The sequence below is a fragment of the Hirundo rustica genome, chromosome 16, assembly GCF_015227805.2.
Source record: "Hirundo rustica isolate bHirRus1 chromosome 16, bHirRus1.pri.v3, whole genome shotgun sequence".
Taxonomy (NCBI): Eukaryota; Metazoa; Chordata; class Aves; order Passeriformes; family Hirundinidae; genus Hirundo; species Hirundo rustica.
In genome coordinates, this window is record NC_053465.1 from 2,938,629 (window position 1) to 2,961,323 (window position 22,695).

Consider the following 22,695-nt stretch of genomic DNA (forward strand, 5'->3'; position numbering starts at 1 on the left):
GTACAAAGGGTATGGTTTATGCTAAAATTCAGAATGAACACATTTTAGTACCAGTACACAAACGCCTGCAGACCTTCTCCGGGACTTAGACACGCGAATTAAACAAGGATGAAGCTGGAGAAGGAGAAGGCAGATGACACTGGACAAAAGCCATCCCAAATACCAGGGGACAGATGCTCTGCAGCCCCGCTGGAGGTAACGGGGCAGATCCTGTGCTAGCAGAAACAGGCACAGCTCAGCTGGCTCTCCCTGCACGCACTGAGCGCCAGCCTGCCCCGTCGCAGTGCCAGAAATATATGCAAAATCCAGACTCTTTCCCAAGTTTTCCTTTTGGGCCATTTTGCATTAGTCGGTGCAGGGTTTGGATTTCACGGCACTGAACAAGGTGCTAAGCAGGGCACAGTCCTGACAATCCTCCCGGTCTGGGGTGCCTTGAAAACCTTCCCTTTACAGAAAATACCCTTTACTTAAAATTGCCAAAGATCACAACTCATTCCTCGCCCCTCAGCAGTAATATTCCTTCTCTCTCACCTCCGTGCACTTCATTTCCAAGAGGGAAAGAGCACATAGAGAAGTGGTGGATATTTAGGTCAGGCACTGCTCTCACTGCTACTATGCGAGGCTTGAAAAATACTAATGAAAAAACCCAAATCGCCTTTCGGAACGAAAAGCTCCGAGTGGCTGGAGACGGAGTGGGGGGGAAGATTCCCAAATACAAACCCTACTCGTGTGTCCGGTCCCGAGGCTCGGGTGATTTACACGGGGGTAGCGCGGACCCCCGCAGGAGGCTCCCAGGCATCACCCCTGCAGGAGGGAAAGGCGCGGGGCAGGGGCATCGCGGGGAAAGGGCGAGACGCGGGCGGTGATGGAGCCGCGATGGGGAAGAGCGCGGATCTCCGCCGCGGGGAGCGGCCGGGGGAGGCTGATCCCGGGCAGCTCCGCCAGCCCGGCCCGCGCCGTGTCACACCCGCACCGACATCCCAGCGGCAACAGATGAGGCAGCGGGGCTCGCACGGAGGGCGGAGGAGAAGCGCATCGCAGCCAAGGGTCCCGGGAGCCCCCGCGGGAACTTCCCCGCCCGCGGCGGCGCCGCCGGGCACTCCCGCAGCCCGAGCACCTCCGCACCCTCCCCGGGAGCAGCAGGACGGGTACTTACTGATCTCCATGCTCTGGAACAAAGACCTCTTGCAGTTGCATGTGCAGGACACATTGGGCTGAATAGCTACGGCCGTGCTGTTCAGCCCCATGAAGTTATACATTTAAACACACACACTCAAAAAAAAAAAAAAAAAAAAAAAAAAAAAGGAAGGCGACGGCGACACAAAGAACTTCCCGGCCGCCGAGCGCTCCCCGGGCAGCACCACATAAAGCCGGGGCTCCTCCTCGGCGCGGGGGGGCGGAGGGAGGGAAATGCAGCTGCGATCAGAAATTGGAAATAAAAAACCCGGCGCGGCGCAGCGCCCCCGGCAGCGGCTCCGCTCGGCCCCGCGGCTGCTCCGCGCCCCTCCGGCCCGGGAAGCGGCAGCGCTGGGCCCGGCCGCGGCAGCCCCGCACTTTTGTGGGGCGCGGCGCGGTGGGAGCGCGGTGGGAGCGCGGCCCGCCCGCTCCCGCTCCGCTCCGCTCCCGCCCCCCGCGCTCATTCACGGCCACGGGGACGCGGCCGCGCCGCCGCCGCCGCGGGCGGGACCGTGACGTCAGCGCCAGACGGGGACTGCCCTTCCCTCTCCCTTCCCTCTCCCTTCCCTCTCCCTTCCCTCTCCCTTCCCTCTCCCTTCCCTCTCCCTTCCCTCTCCCTTCCCTCTCCCTTCCCTCTCCCTTCCCTTCCCTTCCCTTCCCTTCCCTTCCCTTCCCTTCCCTTCCCTTCCCTTCCCTTCCCCTTCCCTTCCCCTTCCCTCTCCTTTCCCTTCCCGCAGCTCCCGGTGCGGCCCCCCCGGGACGCTCCCAGGCGGGGCGGCGGCAGCTGCCGGGGGCCGCGGGACCCCCGGAACCGCAGAGCGGGTCAGGCTGGAAGGGACCACCGTGGATCACCCGGTGCCCCACCTCCCGGCTCAGGCGGGGTCATGCCAGAGCACAGGGCACGAGGTTGCGTCCGGACGGCTTCTGGAATATCGCCAGCGAGGGAGACTCCACACCCTGTCCGGGCAATCTGTTCAGTGTTCGTACACTTGCACAGGAACAAAGTTCTTCCTCGTGTTCTGGTGGAAATTCCTGGCCATCAGTTTTGTAGCCTCTTGTCCTATTGTTCAGCACCCCCCAGCAGCGCCTGGTCCATCTTCTTGGCACCCTTCCCTTAGATATTTACACACATTGATGATCCCCTCTCAGTCATCCCTTCCTGAGTCCGAACAGGCCCTGCTCTCTCAGCCTTTCCTCATGAGGGATGCTCCAGTCGTATTACTGCACACACGCACCCACGGTGGCTCCATAAAGCACCACCTGCATTGAGCCCACCCAGGTGGGCCCAGTGGTACCCCCAGCTCCCAGCCTCCAGCAGGACCTGGCAGAGCTTTTGTAGATCAGCTCCAAAAGCACCGGGGTTTGTGCATCCTGCAGGAAAAGCACCCAGAAGTCAGGCTCACCCCGCAACACCCACCCGGCTGTGGGGACCCCCAGCACTCTGCCACAGGGCTGCATCCTCATTTCACACAGCCAGTCCCCAGTGCAGCATTTCAGACAGAAAAATGGGAAAGACTGGAAAAAAAAATGTGGGGGATAAACATGTAAGGACCAGCCTGGCCACGGCTGAGCTCAGTGAAAATTCTACCATTAGCTCCCATGCTAGTGCCAGTGGTGCTGCTCGGAGCTCAGGAACTATTCCTGACACATTCCCACTTTTGTTTCAAACCACACACTATAAAATGGAGTGACCCCATTCACCGCAAGACAGGTAAAAGGAAAAACTCATCATCTCTTCCCTAAGGGCTCAGCGTGCTAAGCTTTAGTCAAGACAGATTTATATATATATATATATATTATTTTTTTTCAGGGAAATAAACCTGTGAAAACAAATGCTGAAACAAGCTTAACTACAGTGGTGTGAAGTAGCTGCTATAATACTCGATGAATCCTGTTACTGGGAGATAAAGGCAGCTTCAGTTATCTTCTGAGAAAGCACATTTCCCCATAACTGTTGATAGCTCAGATTTAGGATTTGGGAGTGTCTGAGGTGTCCTCAGCCAGGCCTGCATTCCCCAGAGAAGGAATCTTCCCTCGGTGTTGGGAAGATGCACAGAGGTGGGGACAGGAGACCAACCAGCAGGAATTCTATTCCTACAAAGCTGAAGGAATCACAGGAGATGAATGGTCTCAAAAATTGGGTCAGAGACAGTGGCACTCATTGGTAAGGTCTAACCTTTATTTGACTGCCCGAAAAAGGAATTTATTTCTACGTGACTACAAACTAATGTTAAATACCCCACCTGTACTTTACTCCTGCAGCCCCATCCACTCCTGTGAAAATGCCTGGAGAGAAGGAACAAGGAATTCCCAGGTTGTTTAATCTTTTACTCTTTGCCACTCAATAGATGGTAACCCCCAACAATTACTAATCCAAAGGAAACACGGAAGAGGATCGTGTGGCTCGGATAGAAATGAGCTTTGGGAAGTTTGTGCTTCCCAGCGCAGGACAGACGTGGATTATCCAACAAGTGCCATTCCCAAAGGCAGGGGAAGGTGCTGGGGTGGCACCAGAGGTGGGAGTTGGTGTACAGGGAGATTAGGGACAATTACCTGAAAAACATCTGTGCTAGAGCTGGAGATAAAGCATTTCCAATCCTATTTTATATTTTGCTCCCCGCCTCAGTTTTCTCATCAGTAACGAAGGAGGGGTAATCCTGATTCCTTCACATTATTTCTGGGGGTTCAATTTATTTTATGGCAGTCAGATTTTTAGAAATGCTCTGTGAAAATGTGAAGAAACATTACCCCTGTTACAGGGACACTGGCCCCACCGGTCCCAGAAAGGATATCAAGGAAGTTAAAGCCAGGCATGCACACACGGTCAAAATTCTGAAGACAAATTCCAGTTCAGATATGCTTTATCAGTCGACCCACTTTTATTATTATTATTTATCTGGAAATATATCTTTATATTATGTTTAAAACACTTGGTAGTTGAATATTAGCAACACTTTTCCAAAGGATCTTGCTTGACTGGCCAGAAAAGGTGGCTGGAAGCTTATCTGAGCCTACCAGCTTGCACCTAACATCCTTTGCACTTGAAACACGTAGCACTGCCATAAATAAGTTAAGGTGAAGACTGCACGTGTCCCCGTGTCATGTGAGATCCCAGCTGGCAGCACCAGCCCTGCTGCTGAGCTCTCTGAGCTCTTCAGCCAAGTGGATGTGGCCACAGCTCACATTTGATTCAGAATTCTTGGATTTTAAGACAGCTGGGACGCCCTTAAACAGTGTCAGGAGAGCGAATGCAGCTCTAAGCAATGGATTATTCTCCTGGGGCAGGTCAGCTCCTTGAGTGGAGCGTCCTTGTCTGCAATCTCTGCTGCAGCAGGCACGGCTTTGCCTTCCAGAAGCCATCAGCCCTGGGCACAGGGACAGGAGATGGGGTGGCCTGAGCAATGGCACTGCCAGAACCCAGCCCAGGCTGCACTGGAGCTGTGGCAGAGGCAGCTCCAGTGGGGGAGAGGCGCCCGCCCTCACCCCATGAATCAGCTTGTTCCAGGGGGAGTTTTTACAAGTTCACAAAGCTTTGGTGGATAAAGGCTCCCGTTTCAGGTGCAGGCTGCTGCAAGTTCACACGTCTTCCCGACCTTCTTTAAAAATAAAGAAAAAAAATAACTGTTTGCAAGTCGATGCTGGTTTAAAAATGCTGTTTACCACCATCCCCATTTCATCTGAACGACTCATGTGGCTTTAAGAATAATCAGCATTTTTCCACCATGATTTAAGAACAAATAATTAAAGTCATCGCAGATGCGCTTGTAAAAATTAAAAGTACATCAGCTAACTTAAATGCTTCACCCTGTTCTTTGTAATGACACCATTCAGCCTCCAGCCCTGTGCATTTGTCAGAGCTTCTGTCCCAGCAGCGAGTGCTGCTCATCTGTAGGACATTTCCAGAACACACTGTTGTTGATTTTGGCTCCTGTATTCTGTCATGGATCAGCTTTTTTCCCCACTTCTTTTTATGTTTTTCCCTGGAGACACCTCAGACGGCTCCAGGATGAGTCTGGAACTACGAGATCTTCCTGGGTTTGCTGTAAAATTTCATGGAAAGCCAAGGCTGCTCCCTGGGCCTCTGGCTCTGCAGCCATGGAAAGGGACACACAGGAGCTCTGAGATCATCTGGGCTTCTTGGACAAACTGAAGGACACGGGCACATCAGTCTGCTCTGGCTACTCGGGAATTGTAACGTAATTTCGCTCAGTGCCAGACAAGAAGTCAGGCATTTGCCTGCACAGTCACATTTAAATCTTTCCTTTTATTCCTCGCTGCAACACTCCAGCATCACTTAGATCATCGTAGTGCAGCGCTACGGATAAATTCATAAAATGTAATGGAAAAGTAAGATCCATCTGAGAAATAAGTAACCTTAAGAGTCAAATCGTGTTCAAGACAACCTAAGGAAAAACAAAACAAAAAAAAATCCACAACTCCCCAAAGCTTTGTTAACTAAACAGTTGTCCATTAAAGAGTCCAAATATTTCACAGCATTAGTCTTTGGATTAATGTTAAATCGATACGCACTAACGCAATAGGGCAATAGTTACCATGGTGAATAATTCTATATTTATTTTCAAGCAAGCCTTATTTCTAACAAAACCAGACATGGTTTCCACTTTCTGGTGACTAACCTCTCAATTTAAGTTTATTTTTTTTAACTGCTTGGTACGAGCACCTCAGGTTTTGTCCCCAACAATTAGAACAGGATCTCTGCTGCCACAGAGAAGAACAATGCCACAGGGACATGGATGCTCAGCACCTTTAGTTAAGGGTCCCACTTGGGAGGTTTTGTTTCCAACCAGGAGGGATAAAAAGTCAGTGAGTATTTGTTTGTAATGAAAATTTGTCACTGAGGCTACCGTAACGTAATTCCAATCCCTTCTGTCTCATCTGGGGCCTGATATAACTCCAGCTGACATCACTGGAAAGACTCCACCCTACCTTCACATTTCATTGAGGCACTGGTAGGAAATACATCACCCTCTGAATTCACAGCTCCCCACCTGAGCACACTTCATTTCCTTGTGCTAGAGAAAGCGGGATGGCACATGTAAAATAAAACAGCACCCAGGGACGAGTTCTAACTGCATAAACATAAAATAACCCCTGACTTTTCTTAAGGGGACAACAGGCATTTCGGAGAGGGGAACGGCACCCTGGAAAGCAAACAGAGGTGACCCTGAGCTCTGCCACAGCCAAGGGAAGACTTCGGGCTCATCCGAGGAAGCACTTGAGTGATGCTGAAGGCAGCTCGGAACCAGTCCCGGCAGAGTTCTGGAACCTGAGCAGCTGCCAACAGCTCATGGATTGAACTGTCCTCGTCTGATGCCCCTCTACACCCACCCAGTGCACTCACTGCAGAAATCCTACACACGCACACGCTCGCGTTTGTCAAAACGCATTTGCTGCGCTTGGGTGCTTTTGTTTCTTGCGTGAAAGGTGAGCTCAGACAAACGCGGGCTGTGCTCGGCATTTTTCTGCCTGGACGCACAAGGCTGGGCTGGAGCTGCCGGGCACGGACTCCGTCCCGGAGCCCCTCCGCGCCTGCCACAGGGAAACTCTGCGAGGAGGAGGCTCTGAACATGTCCCTGCCTTAAGTCGCCATTCAGCGGCAGCACAGGGCGAGCCCGAGCACTCCTCCCGCCACCGCCATCACTCGCGGGGTACCACAAGGGTATCCCCAGGAGCGCGCCCTCGGTCTCGCATGGAACCCCGGCGGGGCCGCGCCCCCAGGCCCGAGCTCGCCTCGCCCGGCGGGGCGCGGCCCCTTTAAATGGCGCGGAGGCCGCGGGGCAGCCCCAGATGGCCCCGGTGTCACGGGCAGGCGCTGCCCCGCCCCCGCCGGGCCGGGCCGCGCGGGCTCAGCCAATCAGAAGTGACGGCGGCGGCAGCGGGGCGCGAGGCGGCCAATCAGCGCAGGGGGCGGGGCGCGCGGCGGCGCGGGCGGCGGCGCCACGTGGGGCGGGGCCGTGACCGCGCCGTGACCCGGGGCCGTGACAAAGGCGCCGCGCGCGCCTTCCCGCGCCGCCGCCTTAAAGGGACAGCGCGGGCCCCGCGCCGCCGGAGCGGCCGGGAACGGGCGGGGCCGCCCCGACCCCCGGCGCTGCGGGCTCTGTGTGCCTTGGGTGTGACCCGCGGCGCTGCCAGCCCTTCCTGCCCCGGTCATGAACCGGCACAGCAGGCAGGGACATACGGTATCACCTCTGCGGGGCGTCGAGCGGTGACCGTGCCCTGCCCTGAGCTGGGCACAGCCGGACGGACTGACGGACAGCCGAGACTCTGCCTGCACAGACCGGGCAGGACAGACCGATAGGGCTGAGGACAGGCGGGACAGACCGACAGGCAGGCAGGGCTGGGCTGTGAAGTCCCCCATTCCCTGTGCAGGCCGAGCCTGCCTGGCCCGTGCCCTGACACTCTGCTTTCCTTTAGGCTTCGCTCATCGCTCGCCCTCCCGGTGCCGCTCCGTGCCCCCCGGCATGGCGCGGGTGGGCAGTGCCCGCAGCCCCCGTGCGGGCCCCGTGCCCGGGCAGGACACGGCTCGCACCGCCACCGCTGCCTCTGAACCCGCGAGAGAGGGGAGGAGAGGGGAACCTTCCGCACCGACGAGACAGAAAAGCAAACAAACGGCAGGGCTGGGAAAGAGGGAGGGTCCTGGAGCACAAATGCGCCCATAAATGTCTTTTCCGTAAGTCTATTTACTCAGCTGCTGAAATGATTTCAACCGAGTGATTAGTCTTACGTGCTAAAACCAAGCCATCCATTCTCTGATGGTCCAAAAATCCTGCATCTGGTACTTTATCTGCAGTCTATTTTCCCCCCTTTTGTTTCAAAGAGAGTGTTTCTGCAGTGTTTGATCCCCAGGTGCACTGTTATCATCACAGTTTGTGCTCAGAGGTGAATTACAGATATTAAAAGTGGTCGTTTCGGTCCCATTTGGCTGCAGAGAGCTGAATCCTCCCTCACAAAGAAACAAAATTGATAATTTGAGAGCCTGCTTTTCAAAAATAATTTAAAGAAAGTGTTTTAACTTCAGATGAGGACTTCCCTAAAATGTACATTTGACCTCCGATACTGCCTTGGAGTGTTGTAGCCCCAACCCTGACACGCTGTTTCTGGGGGATGAGGCTCTCTGGGGGTCCGCTGGTTCCTAAAATACAATCCAGGAAAAATAGAGGCCTTGGAGACATTTTGTAGGGCAGATCATCATCATCATCATCAGCCTCAGTGATTCCCTGAGCCTGAAACTGTCTGTGCATTGTATATTGTACATGCAGGTGATGTACAATAAAATAACTGAACGCGGGATGTATATAAAACATCACCCCTGTCCATTACTAATAATGGCTAGCTTTACTGGAACATTTAAAAAAGCCAATTTTTTTCACTGCTTTCTCAAATCACGTGGAGTCTTGCCTGAGCCTGGTACTGTTTGGCACAAAGGGAACTTAGAGGCACATCTAATTAAATTGTATGAATCAGGGATATGGAATTGTTGAAGGGTTGTGTTTTTTTTTCCTTGTTGTTATCGTAGTTTGGGATTTCTAATGATTCCGTTAATTTATGAAATTAGAAATTCTAAGGTTTAAGAGAAAACACAAAAACGACACCGTTCTGGTACTCCAGGGAACATGTGAGAATCTGATTTTCCAAATGAAAAGAGTTATAACATCAGTTAAAACCTAAAGGCTTCACTTTCTCAAATCTTTTATGCTAGATTTTACACAGCTAATACATCGCCAATGTTTCCAAGGAAACCAATATGCCCTGTTCTTTCTGAAACAAATCTCACTATTAAAACAATTAAAAACTTAATCTGCGTTCTCCTCCCTCCCTCTCCCTCTCTGCTTTTAGTATTATCGCATGCATTTTAATTAAAAACACGATTGCAATAAATTTTTTACACATACGTAGGCTGCAGCGTAAATTACCTAAAGGAACCTTGGCTCCAGAGCGTAATAATCGGGAACGAAATGTATCACAACAATTGAGCAAAGCCCAATTAACAGGAGCCCTGACGAATCAATTACAGCCCCTGCTCATCTCTGAAGGCCACCGGGCGTAGCTGATGGAGAGGAGTTGAAAACTCGGCCTGGCTGCGGGGAAACGCGAGTTCAGGTGTTGGATGTGGGATACACAGATCCCCGAATCTGCGCTGGTGGGACAGTCGTGGCTGCAGCGAGCTCCCACTCTCGCTTTGGGAAGGAACGCTCCCGGTGTTTGCTGCTGTCTGGCCGAGCTGTGGGGTGTGAGGTCACGGCGGCTCTGTTTCCCATCCCGTTCCTGCACCACTGTAGGCACCAACACTTAGCTTTGGAGAGGATGGAGCTGCCTGAAAGCTGAACACGGGCTCAGAGGGGTCTCCTGCCTCCTGCTCAGGGTAAAATGTGTAAATGTGGTGCGTAGGGACGGGGTTTAGCGGTGGTCTTGGCGGCACTGGGGAAATGGTTGGATTTGATGACCTTGGTGGGTTTTTCCAACATTAACCATCCTGTGATTCTGTGAAATGAACCGAGTGAGAGCCCCCAACACCTTCACCTGCACCCACTCACTGCAATGTGAGAGTGCCTGGAGAAAGAGGGGGCTTGAAAATCCATCACCGGCAGCGAGCTTTGAAAATCTGACGGGGATTTAGAACAGCTGTCAGAGCACCTCCATCCCAAGTTGGGTGGTTTGGCATGGATGGGTCAGTTGAGAAGTTCTATGTTCTGCCAGGTTTCTTTGTGTGAGATGTGGGGCATGCAGGCCTGAGCTGACAGCCCGGGTCAGTGCTGGAGGCATCTTCCCTCGGCAGGAGCACAGCCCAGTCCCAGGGACGGCAGCACTTGGATAAGCTCTGCTGCACCGCCTGAAGCCTCTCCTGGTTTGTTTGTATTGACTTCGAGAGCACCACTGCTGTCCCCGGGAGTTGGAAAACAAACAGGAACCCCCGGTGCCAAGGAGCTTAAAGCCTGGCTGCAAACACACAGCTAGCTCGGGCTCTGTGTTCCCAGTGTTTTGCTGGTTTGATCTGAAGAGGCATTAGGATCCAGCGCGGGGCTTTGGGGTCTGTGTGCCGAGGAGGGGGAGCTGCAGGTCAAGAGGCTCCTGAAAAGAGGAAACGGGCTCCAAGCAGGAGAAGTGAATGGCCCCGGGAAGGGAAGGCAGCAAACACAGCCCCGCTCTTTGTTTCCCCCCTCATTGTGTTCCCGGCCCTGCTGCTGCTCTTGGGCTCGGCCCCTCTGTTCCCCTTGTGTTCGCCACTTCCACTCCCGTGACAAGAGCCCGAGCACGGAGGAAGGGAGCAGCCGGCGCGGGGACGTTTCATGTGGATCCAAGAGCTAAATCTGGCCCTGGCTTGTGCGCTCTGCCGGCTCCTCGGGGAGCAGAAGGGAAACGCAGCCAGAGCTGCTTCCTCCACCATTGTCTGAGCACCGGGACATCCTTCTGCCCGCGCCGGCCAAGGGCAGGCAGTGGGGACGGGGCGTCTGGGAAGCTTCCAGTGTGCCTCAACGCCTCTGCACAGGGCTGGACGGGGAAACTGGAGAGGGGCCCAGGCTCTGTCCTCCCTCCCTGGGATTCCCTCAGGCATTGGGTTGCCCAGAAGATTTAGGGAAATGAATCCTGCTCACTCCTTCACACACATCTTTTAGGGTACTGCGTGTTGCTGTGTGCTCTTTGCAAATGCAGTTTCCTGTGAAAAAAAATCCCAGCCTTGCTAGCATCCCACATGTAATGTGATACATTCCCATTCATACACACTTCCCACCACGCCGACACGCCGCACTGTACAACCAGAGAGACAGAGAGTGTACGGCACGTCTGCACTCAGAAATACCAAATTCTTCTGGCATGCAGGGGGTGACTTGGGGTTATTTGGGTGCGTTCCCCCTCACCCCTGCCCCCCCCCATCCTTTTCCAGAAGAGTTTGGATAATTACTTTCCACCATCTGCCCTGCCAGAGCTAGGAAATATTTGGAATACGTTCCATTCTCCTAATGAACACGCAGCAGCAGGGGTGCTGCAAATGAGAGAGACAAAATCTTTCTAATGAACAACAAATGAACTAGAAATCACATCTACATAGCTTCAGCTTTTGTTGCCTATAGCTTTAGAGTGATTCATGGAGACAAAAATCAATGAATGTGCCGTAGACCCAGGTCTAGCACGGCGCGCAGAAGTCTTGTCGTGACCCAAGCCATATTTGTTTTGGATACAAATACAGACTCTCACTAGCTTCCTTTTCCTTTAATTGACGAAAAAGTAGGGGAGGAATTTAAGTATGGTTCCTACAACTCTTGTTAACGCTCTTCAGAACGTGTTGAATTTATAGGATACCATCAAACACATATTAGTATTCATGACGCAAATCACGTTGCTTCCAACTGGTGTATAGAGCTGTATCATGCTCTTTTGTTAAAAAAATAATGTGCTCCAACTGAAGAAATTAGTGGTTCTTTCTCAGAGGAAGAGGGCCAAAAATCTCTGCATGATACACAATCTTCTGAGACTGGGGGTGGATGTTGCTGAGCATGGACAGGAGTGAATTTCCAGATCCACCACAGCAGAAATTAAGGGCTTTTCTCAAGTATGTGCCATTATGAATATGCAATTAGCTGTTCCTCCTTTAAGAGTTTTGCCTGCTGCCAACCAGCCAGACATAAGCAAGTTTCCACCCAAGGCTTTTGGTGTCAGAAACTTGGACATATCAAGTGGAAACCTCTGTTCAAGGCTCAGATGCTGCACGAGGGGCAGTGTGACCCATCCCAGCTGTCCTTAGCACAGCAGAAGTGTGAGGAGTAAGGCATTCCTAGAGCTGCAACTGATCCCATCCTTAGCAGCAAAACATCTGATCGGATACTGGGACTTTTCTTCAAGCCTCCTCAGAGGCGGATTTATTTTCTTTCACCAGACCACAAGCTCTAGCTCAGAATACTCAAGGAGTGACAAGTGCCAGCAGAGAACTCAGTCAGCTCCAAAGCTGAGGCACCTCTCAGCTCCTCCCTTAGAGGAAAAGCCGTGGGAGCCCAGGGAATGCTTCCAGCCTGCACTGAAAGCCATCCCACTGGCCGTGGCAGGGCAAAAGCGGCACTGCCAAGCCAGCAGATGTGAGTGCTGGAACAGCTTCCTGAAAGCGTGGGCAGAGCTGCACAGAGCAGCCCCATCCCAGGGGATAAAACGATGGCCGGGTACAGGGACAGCAATACCTGCACCTCTCTGCAATCTCTGCATCTTTCCTGGGGTGCAGGAAGATCGGGATAGGCACCGGCCTTTCCTCTCTGCACCTGATGTTGTGAGCTTTCCTCAGCTCACCTGGTTGTGTGCTGAGGCGCCGATTTTTTGGTGTGTGCCCTCATTTTCTGGGAGCCTGACTCTGCAATTCCTTCAAGCATTCCTTCAAGAAAGTCAGCAGCTTCCCCAACAAGACCTTACATGACCAGGCCTCCTTATTTAATACCATCTTCCACACCTCTTCACCTTCCTTGTCTCCCATTCCTTGCAGTTTCACCCTCTGGAAAAGCACTTGAATTCGGCTCCTCAGACACATTAAGCAGCCACTTGCTTTCCCCTCCTTCCTGGTCTCTCACATTAAAGCATGTATTAAAAGGGAAAAAAAAAAAAAAAATTAGAAAAAGAGAGAAACAGAACGTTCCTACCAAAAAGCAAATTCTTGGCTGGCCATTTTTTTTTTTTTTTTTTAAACTCCCCTCAATATGGCAGGAGATATTTATGTCTGAACAAATCCTTCTCCCTCCCAATCAATCCAGCTTCCCTTGCTTCTGAAGCGCAGTCACACTGTTTGTATCAGTCCGTTACTGTGAAAATTAATGTGACAACACAAAACGCAACGTAATGACTAAAGGTGTGTGAAATAGTCCTGGAGAAATACGGAGTGACTTCAAATGCAAGGTATTTCCTCCTTCCCCTTTCTGCCATCCTACAAGCTTCTGCAGTTCTGAAAATGGGACAGTTTTCAAAGAGACTATATTTGCAGAGCAAAGATGGATGCTATTTTTGTTGCAAATTAGCAGATTTTTTAGCAGATCCAACCTCATTTGCAAGTGAAAGTGACTCTACTTACCATGCAGATATAGGTCTTATGTTGGAAACTCATGGAAATTCATGTTTTGAACATACTTAGGGAAGAAAAATATAGACCCTGCCTTTATTTCTGGCTGTGATTTGCTCCAGTGAAGCAACACCAGAGGGGCAGCGCATCTTGGCTGAACTACTACATTCTGTGAGCAAGTGGGAATGAACCTGAAACAGTTTTTAGCTGAGCTCTGTGAACTTCTGGGGGCTGGGGACTTCGAGGAGTCCACAGAGAAACGAGGAAAGGTATTCAGCTGTTAGAGAGAGAAATGTGCTATCCAGGGATTCACAATATCCTTGGAAAGTTTTGAATAGTCAAAATATATATACATATATATATTTTATATATGTATGTATGTATGTATATATGCCCAGCTGGGGTTGTCCATGGTCTGCACTGATATGAAAAACTACAGTTACAATGTAGTAAACAGTAACAGGAAAAAACAATCAGTTAACAGTCTTGCAAAAAAATGCCCTTTCAGAATGCCAAAACTTTTCATTAAACTGGAAAAAAAATCTGGTGAGTCATTTAAGCCAAGAAAAACAGTTGAACAAAAAAAAAAATAGGGAAATAAAGCACTGCATTTAAGTGTGCTGAATCCAAAAATTTTCAGCGGGTTTTGATTCTAAATGGAATTTTTCAATTAGAAGTCAACCTACAACTTGAGAAAAATAAAGAAAAGGTTAAACAACTCCCAAATAAGCCAGGAGAAAAAGTCATTCCATCCCAAATGCTGCCAGTTGTGTCAGGTCCAAATCCACCTCACAAAAATTACCAAGAAAAAGAAATGGGGGAGTGAGAGAAAAAAACTGTGCACACCTTTGAAACCCTCATACAACATTGGAGCTGGATGCCCAGAAGCGCCAGTTTGGATTTGGTTACAGCCCCACCATGAAAATGAATTAGGAAGATTTAAAAAAAAAAAAAAAAAAAGTTATAAAAATCTTCATTTTAATATGGGCATTGCAAGAAGAAAGTGAAAAATAGAACAGCAGGCAGGAAAAGCAGAGAGCTCCTATTTCAAGAAGTGATTTGAAGAGAGCCATTCCTACCTGCCAAATTTGCACATGCGTCCCTTGCACCCCGAGCTGTGCAGCAGGTGTGAACCTGTTTGTGCCTCTCCTGACAGCAGCACGGGGGGAACCAGCGGTGCAGGGATTCAAGGGTGGAACAAATCCTTCTGGCAGATGCCAGTTTTGCAGTGCTCTGCTGTACATGGAAAAGCAGAAGGTGAGCGTCAGCCCTGCTGTTGTGCAGCCTGATGGGCTCAGCTCTTTCTCCTCACGTCCCTGTGTATTTCTGGGGGATGCAGCTCCCTTTTCCATCGTGTCCATTCAAACAGACACCCCACATTCCTGAGCACTGCGGCTGTGGACTTCAGCGAGGTTATTTTCACTGCAAGCGAGTTCAAAGCCAGAGGCAGAACCTGTTAAAACCACCTAAATTCGTCTTACAAAAAGATGCAAATATTTAAAGCTGAAGTTGTAAAAAAGGAAACAAAGAAGAAAGTCTCAGGGTCAGCATCCCAAAGCTCCTCTGGGAATACACATTTGACATCAGGTATTTTAATACTCCATATGCCTGTCCCAGACACCAACTCATTCTCCTTGGATTGAGGACACCCTTGGACTGGAATCGTGCTGGTTGCATTTTTACCAACCCAGGCTGCGGTGCTGCAACAGAAATTACATTTTGAAAACCCCAAAACACATTTCACAGTTCTTACAGTCCTTTTTTTTCCCCTTAAGATAGGTACAGGGATTGTATTTCCTTATTCCTGACAGAAAGATCAGAGTATTGTGAGCACAAGGCAGCTGATCATTTGTAGCAGGCATGAATTATTGCAGTGTCTCCATCCAAACAAGTGAACATCTGTATCCCATTTTCACTGGCACCACGAGATACCTGGCGCAGCCCCAAAAGGGAATGTTTAGCTACAAGGGTTTAAAATATGCATTAATTTGCTGTTGTGTTATCTTCCTGGTATTCTCAGCTTTTGAAAAAAACCCAAAAAACTTTATCACTGAAGTCCTCCCACTGTCTATTTGCCTTGCTCTAGCCCAGAATGAAATGAACTAAGTAAATCAGTTCTGAAAGCCTCATTTGTTTTCCCTCCTGAGGAGCAGTGCTTATGGAAGCCAGTTGGAGCAGGACTCTGGGGAGGATGGGACATTTCACGTCCCTCCCTCTGCTGCTGCTTCTCTGCAGAGGGGGACTGTTAGTTTATTCAACCCTCCCAAGGACAGTGTCACTGCGAGAGTGGTTTTCAACAATCCGAGGGTGGGGGGTCTAGGGAAAGGAAGTCTGGAAGTTCTTTCAGTCCCGTGTTGCATCCTTGGCTTTTGAAAATAGGTTTTTGTTGAAAGCAAGGTGTGTTTTCCCAGCAGATCATTATCTACAGCCATCAACCAGCTGGTGTAAAACTCCAGGGCAGGAAAGCTCCTTTTCTTTCTATGGCTTTCAGCTCAGCCTTATACCCAGAATCAGCTTGGGCTGAAAAAAGCTGCTAATGAAATGATGTTTTTTCTTAGTTGTACCTGGTCCCTCCTCTCTGCAATCCCAGCTGGGTGTCCCCCACCTCAGACAGAAGCTCTTTTGGGGTGATCCCTATTTCACCACGACTGGCACTGGAGGCAAGCGGAGTGGGGATCGCCCCAGCAGCGTCCTCCGCTGCTGGTTCCAGCCTGTCCAGCTCAGAAACCATCCTTCACCCTCCACCCTACCCCAAGCTTCAAAGAAATCACAGATACCTCCTTTAAATCCTTCCTTAGCGCTCCCCGTTTCCAATGGTTTCTGTTTAAAAGGGAAAAAGCCTCAGCACCAGTGCGTGCCGTGACTGCTGCCCGTGCAATATTCCTCACATTTTAACTCACATTCCTTGGCTGTTTGCACCCACCTGTAGCTTCCCATCAGGGCTATGGGGAAGGGGATTCCCGTTTTCCCTGCATTTGTACAAGCACCGAACAGCAGGGCTTTACTCCAAGCTGCTGGAGCTCTTAGGTGGTTACTACCAGTTGTACTACTACTACTGCTTTGCTCAGTCGTGGTGGCTGCACTACTGACTGCCTTTCTACAGCTAGCAAGGGCTCAGTCACCACCCCATTCACTGGAGGGACAATCAAAGGCAGTGTCACCTCAGCCCTCGGGGACAGTTTCATTAACACCATCTCCATTTGAACTCCCCGGGACAGGTGAATTAGGCAGGCGGGGACATTTCCCCTGGCAGGTTAAAAATGTTCTGGGTCACTTCTCTAATATTTTGCTGCACGTGGAAGTCACTCGATCCTTCAGCTGCATTGAGAGCGACCAAACGTGCGTGGCAGCGGGAGCAGGGTCCCTGCTGGCACCCCCTGTGCTGCCCACGCAGGAGGAGCCCGCAGCAAACTCCTCCAAACGAGGGCATGAGAAAAGTCCTTGAGTAACAACTTGGCCTTTCTCCATAGCTGGGAAACTGAGGCACCCAAGGCAGATGACTGCATCGAAGCCACAGATGGCCAGAGGGTTTCAGGCAAAGCTGGGCACCGAGTTTTGATCCAAGCTATTTAGACCACACATCACGTCTAACGACTAAAATGATGGCATTAATACTCTGCTTGGCTCTGGAATAAGAGACAATTAAAATGGTAGGAAAATTCCTGTTATTAAATGTCCACAGGGAAGCTGAACTGACAAATAAGAAACAAATTCACAAATATCAGTAAACACCATGTTGAGCTATAGAAATAAAGAGGAAAGAAGTAAACAAGGCCACGTCTCCATAGAAAAACAGAGTTACGCCAGTACAGATATAAGTGCCTGGGAACCATCTCAGGGTAAGGAGGCCTTTTGGGCCGTGGCTTCAGAAATTAGGTAGTCTGCAAATAGTCTTGCTTTTAAGTGCCTTCACTCAGGAGGATATTAAAGAAAACCAAAAAACAAACACCTGTATCAATTTAGAGTCACCCCTCACCTAATACTGAATATTTTCATGGACAAAATGGAAGCCTTATCACAGTCCCCGTGCAGATAAACTCTCCCCATTTTTTTGGAGGATTCTCCTTGCAGGATCCGTCTCCCCGAGTGTTTACTGGCTGTTAACTGTGCTCCCTCACAGCCTCCAATCTCGGAGAGCATCAAAGGGGAAGGAATGCCACTTGCCTAAACGTGATAGACTATTGCTGCAGGCAGGAGTAACTTGTGCTGTCAGTGTTCAATTAGCACCAAGTTAAACTAAATGTCTTGTGAATATTTCATAACGATCTGCCAGCGTCGTAGCTGAACTCTCTGGCTTTTACCAAGCCATTTCCCTTCCAAAGTGACATGATGTGGAATTAAAGAGGAATGATGAGCCAATCTCGCTTGCTTGAGTATCTGCTCAAGAATTACGCTAACTAAAAAGTAGTAATAATTTTTTTTTTAAAAAAAGCACAAAATACCCCAGCAACAACTGTCACCTAAAATTACCCTTTGATAATAAACTGTCTTTGAACAAGTTTACACACCGTTCTTTTTCTGACTGCAAATTTATTGCAGCTTTCCCATTCACTTTGCGAGTTGCAGGAGCTGATCTAAGCTCTTATATTTCCCTTTTTTTTTTTTTTCCCCACACAAAGCCGAGGAGTTAAATGGGTTGGAATAGACCTTAAAAGCCAGGGCTAACTTTAACTTGAACTGCTGAATCTGTGGCGGGCACCAGGTGAGCTGCAGGAGCGAGCCAGCCTGGGCTGCGCTGCGTGCGAGAGGCAGCAGCTCCGAGCAGAGCTCGCTGTGGGATCTGGGGCAGAAAAAAACCCCCAAACAAATGCAAATAACTCGGTGCTGCAAACCAGCCACTATGCAGACACGCAAATCCCAGGCTGGCAAGTAGCTGTGGGATCTTCCTCACCTGCCTGGGAGTCCTGGGCACTGTCCCCAGGGAGCTGAGTCAGCTTCACAGCAGGAATTGGAGCATCCACTGAGCCCTGGCACAGCAGGAAAGAGCTCCAGGAGCAGGAACTGGAGTGTCCACTGAGCCCTGGCACAGCAGGAAAGAGCTCCAGGAGCAGGAACTGGAGTGTCCACTGAGCCCTGGCACAGCAGGAAAGAGCTCCAGGAGCAGGAACTGGAGTGTCCACTGAGCCCTGGCACAGCAGGAATGAGCTCCAGGAGCAGGAACTGGAGTGTCCACTGAGCCCTGGCACAGCAGGAAAGAGCTCCAGGAGCAGGAATTGGAGTGTCCACTGAGCCCTGGCACAGCAGGAATGAGCTCCAGGAGCAGGAACTGGAGTGTCCACTGAGCCCTGGCACAGCAGGAATGAGCTCCAGAAAGCAGAGGCAGCAAAATCTCAGGGGTCACTGTGCTGATTGCTCACAGTCCCCCCTGAAGGACAGAGGACTTCTCCAAAGAAGGAAAGGTGCCACAGGGCACCAAGAGTCTTTCCAGCTGAGGCTGCCAACAAGGAGATCAGTTGGTTCCAACACTAATGGAGCAAAGGCACCAATTCCCATCACCTCATCCATCACAGCCGGATGATAAATGATCCCGGCTTTGCACCAGCCTGGGCTGATGATGCTCTGCAAAACGCAGCCAAATTGTCCAGCTCTGCTTGCTGATGGCCCCCTCAACCGAGGAAGGGCAGGCTAAACTAGAAACTTCTGCTGGCCTGGCTACACAGGCTGGGATGAAAGTCCCAGGGCAGCTCTTAGGCGCGAGCAGAACAAGCGCTGAGACAGGTTTTTAAATTAACTCAGCAGGTAAAGAGCAGTGGTGAGTCTGAAATAACCACAGGGACTGAACCATTGTCCTTGGCCAATGCCAAGTGACCCACGGCTACTCTCACCCAGCAACGCTGCCTTTGGGTCTGGAGTCTCATCACCCCCAGACTTTACAGGAAAATAGTTACCATTTGTTAGCTATCTACCCATAAAGAAAAAAAAAATAGAAATCACATTTCCTTCGGTAGTGAAGACTCGGTAAGAAAAGCCACATGGGAGTTATTCTACAGCACTGAATGCAATAGTTACCTGTTGCTGCACTGTATTGATGGAACAGATAAAACTTGCTCCTATAGGCAGGATCTGGGCTTTGCCATTTTCAGGATAGCATCATATAGCACGATATGTAATGTACAGCAGCTCTTCCCCTGGGTGCCCACTCCTTGCCCAGCCTGGTCACTCACTCTGCTGGCACAGCCCCGGCAGGAGCACCAGGCCCACGCTGCCCATGGCAAGGGGAGCTGCTGCTGGCCCTGCAGGGACACTCCTGTCCCCCAGAGCCCCGGTGGCAGCAGCAGCTGGGGCAGGGAGGGCTCAGACACACAGGCAGCCACAGGCTCCCTTCTCCCCAGGGTCCTGCAGGGTGCACCCCATAGCCCAGGTCCCGAGGACACAGCCTGGCTCCATCACCACGGCACAGCTTCTGGTGAAGGGTGCTACAGCACACAAACACACAAAAGTACCCTTGAAAAGAGTGGGGGAGATGGAGGAAAGGAGGGCCAAGGAATTTCAGAGATACCTGGAGAGATAGACCCAGACCTGGGGGAGAAAAGCAGACACAGCTCTATCCTCCGGGCTGGCCCACTGCTGTTAAACCCTACATCAAGACCTGCTAATTAACCCCCCTCTTTCCCAGATAACGAGGGAGTTGGCTCTGCTGGAGAGGAGGATTGGCAGGGAGCCCCATTCCCTCCTCTCCACTTGCACCTGAGCGATCTGCACGCTGGCTGTGGGGGATGAAGCCCAGTGCAATGATGTTTCAAGGCTCCCATAATTTGTTTAACAGACCTGAAGACCTACCAGCATTTAACTGCTGCAGACATCGATGTATTACAAACAGCAAACCAAACCCAAGCATGGCTGGGCTGGAATATTAATCCATCCCTTCAAGGGCAATGGAAAGAGGGAAGATCCCACAGATCACTTAGGAAGGGGGGACTGGGCTGTGGACAGGCAGCCTCGTTAACACCGACCCCTCCCAGCTACAAACACTGACATTTACCCTCCCCAAAAGGCTGAACTAATATCCTGATAGTGCTGCTGGCACCCTTCCAGCCGACGGTTTTGTACATAGACCTGTTGGGGTTTTTGACACAGTCACTTGTCTGAGTGCCAACATCTGAAAAATAACTCAGGAGGCCTTTTATGGCTCTAAATTTGAAGCTTTGGGGATTTTTTCCCATTTTTTTTCCTTGTTAGACCATCACAAAGAATGCAAATACTCCTAAAGTCATGGAATAGATTTCCCTGATTGTGTGTTCAGCTGTACAGCAGTTGCCAGGGTAAATGCAAGGATGTGCTTTAAAATGCCAAAATATATTAGTAACACTTGTCTATGAAAATAATGATTATAGGAGAGGGATTTATTTGTAAACCTTACAGAGAAAACGCAATTCATCCCATATTTTGCTGTGGAAAAGTCCCACATGAATTGAACCTGAGAACTGCAGGAGCTGGAAAAACTCCAGGGGCTGGAACATTCCCAATGTCGCTGGAGCTCTTCCGACCCACCCAGTCCCACTGGCTTTTAGCAGGTTGTTAGAAATAATCAGAAGGCTGTAAAAATAATATTTCTGCCTTGATGAATGCGATGTTCCAGTCTGCTGTTGGGTTTTGTCCTTGATAATCAGAGGGCAGAGGCAGATGCTGAGTGTGCAATCACCAACACCAGAGTGTGTGTGTGTGTGTTTGTGTGTGTGTGTGAGCCCCCAGCACAGACAGAGGGGAAAAAAGGAAAGAGAGTCCCAGGAGAAATAATTATACAGCTTTTAGAGGGAATGGCACACGTGTAACCCCTGTGAACAAGGGGCCCTGGCAGCACAGGGAATGAGGAAGGGTTTTGCTGTTCCCTCACCTGTCAGAGGTGCTCACCCATCCCCAGGCACAGGCAGGAGTGTGACAGTCACTGAATTTAGGGCCCTCAAAGCCTGAGCCTGTGCCGTGGCATGGACACAGCAAAGGTGCCACACAAAAGGATTCCCAGGACCCCCAGGAAAGACCCCTGACCTTCAGCTGCACTCGGACTCCAGAGAGCACTGGCCAAGGATCAGCTCCTGCTTCTCTGCACAGGGAGGGCTCAGTGTCCCTCGTGTCCCTCGCCCACTGCAGAGGGTCCCACGGCAAATCCAGCTTTTCCTGCCAGACATTCCCCTGGCTCCCTGTGGAGCAGGCACTGCCAGCAGGGTGTGGTGGGCACCCCCGCGCCTCTCCTTGTACATCTCTGTGGTTGGAACACACGAAAAATCCCAATTATATATATATTTTTAATAGTTCACCTGGTGCCTCCAGGTTTCTGTGAGATATTTTATTGCATTAGTGTTGTCAAATGGTGACATTTCTGAGTGTAAGTCATAGGGTTGTTGTTAATGCCAATTTAATGGCGCTAAAATGATTAAATATGGCAGGCTTTTAAATAATGAGGTACATAAAAGGTGTTAATAACCTCTTAAGTGCTTTAATAATATTCTGTGCTATCATAAAATGTTAGTAATTGGACCTCTTAACTTTCATCTGCCATAAAGTAATGAAAGAAAAAAAAATCTCAACAGAGGCGCTGACTGGCTGAAGATTTTGCTTAAATAAAAGAAAAAAAATTGAACAATGGTAAAACGGAACCCTATTTGTTAAAAAAAAAAAAAAAAAAAAGAAAGAAAAAAAAATAAAAGAGAAGGAATTAACTGGAAAGCCCAGCGGAACATGCATTTTAATATCATGCAAATTGTTAGCATTTCCAAAAAATGTGTTTGGTGTAAGGTACTGCAAGAACAAAGGATCCCAATGAAGGCACGATGGCTCAGTGCTAAACCCAACACCGGAGGAGCTGCTGATTCTGACGTGAGATGAAGCTGTGTGTCACTCGTGTGAGTTGGAAACAGCAGATTTCTTGTACAGAGGATCACAGAACCTCCTGACAACAGAGCTAAGCTCAGCCTGGGCTGCTCTGGCAGCTGAACAGAGTTCCTTACACAGGTTGAAACCTGCAGATCTGCTCCTGTGAAAGCTCTTCTGGGACAGGCAGGGCTGCAAACCCCAGAATTTCAGAGGAAGTGCAAGTGCTAAAGGCTGAAGGATCCTTCAGTACCCCCACAGGTAATGAATTCTCAGAGCACCCAAACGGGATTGACGGCATGCGGAACAGCCAAATGTAATTAAAATTCTAAACGGGGAGGCCAAATAGGAATATCTAAATAAAATTTGGACAGGATCCTGGGTAGGCAGCAGCTTCAACAGAAAAGGCCAGAGGTCTGTAAAATCCCCTCCAGGTTACTGCTTGAATCCCATCCAGCCAGTAGCCAGAGGAGCTGCAGCAGTGTCCATAAAATGTGCTGACACTGGGCTGGTATTGCCTTAAAAGGCTCCCCAGGATGATGTCCAGGGATGTTCCTTAGGTCCCCTCCTCCCACACAGCAATCCAACTCAATCAATTTATTGTGAGAAGCCCGCATCAGCAGAATAACTTTCATTAATGGATATTCGCAGGTTCCCGG

The 22,695-nt window shown here is 50.2% G+C and overlaps 1 protein-coding gene across 5 annotated transcripts in view; it reads right to left on the reverse strand.

Moving 5' to 3' along the window:
• The window catches only part of PMEPA1 (prostate transmembrane protein, androgen induced 1), a 266,363-nt gene that overhangs the window by 38,205 nt on the left and 205,463 nt on the right, over positions 1–22,695 (reverse strand). For 3 of the 5 annotated variants that reach the window (XM_040080163.2, XM_040080162.2, XM_040080161.2), the window contains exon 1: positions 1,157–1,496. The exons of 1 other annotated variant lie outside the window; for it this stretch is intronic. In XM_040080163.2, coding sequence (XP_039936097.1) covers positions 1,157–1,259 — 103 coding nt within the window. In that variant the 5' untranslated portion in view covers positions 1,260–1,496. Of the gene's footprint in view, positions 1–720; positions 861–1,156; positions 1,497–22,695 lie in introns of those variants that run through there. One more of the 5 variants, XM_040080165.2, reaches the window with a different exon arrangement.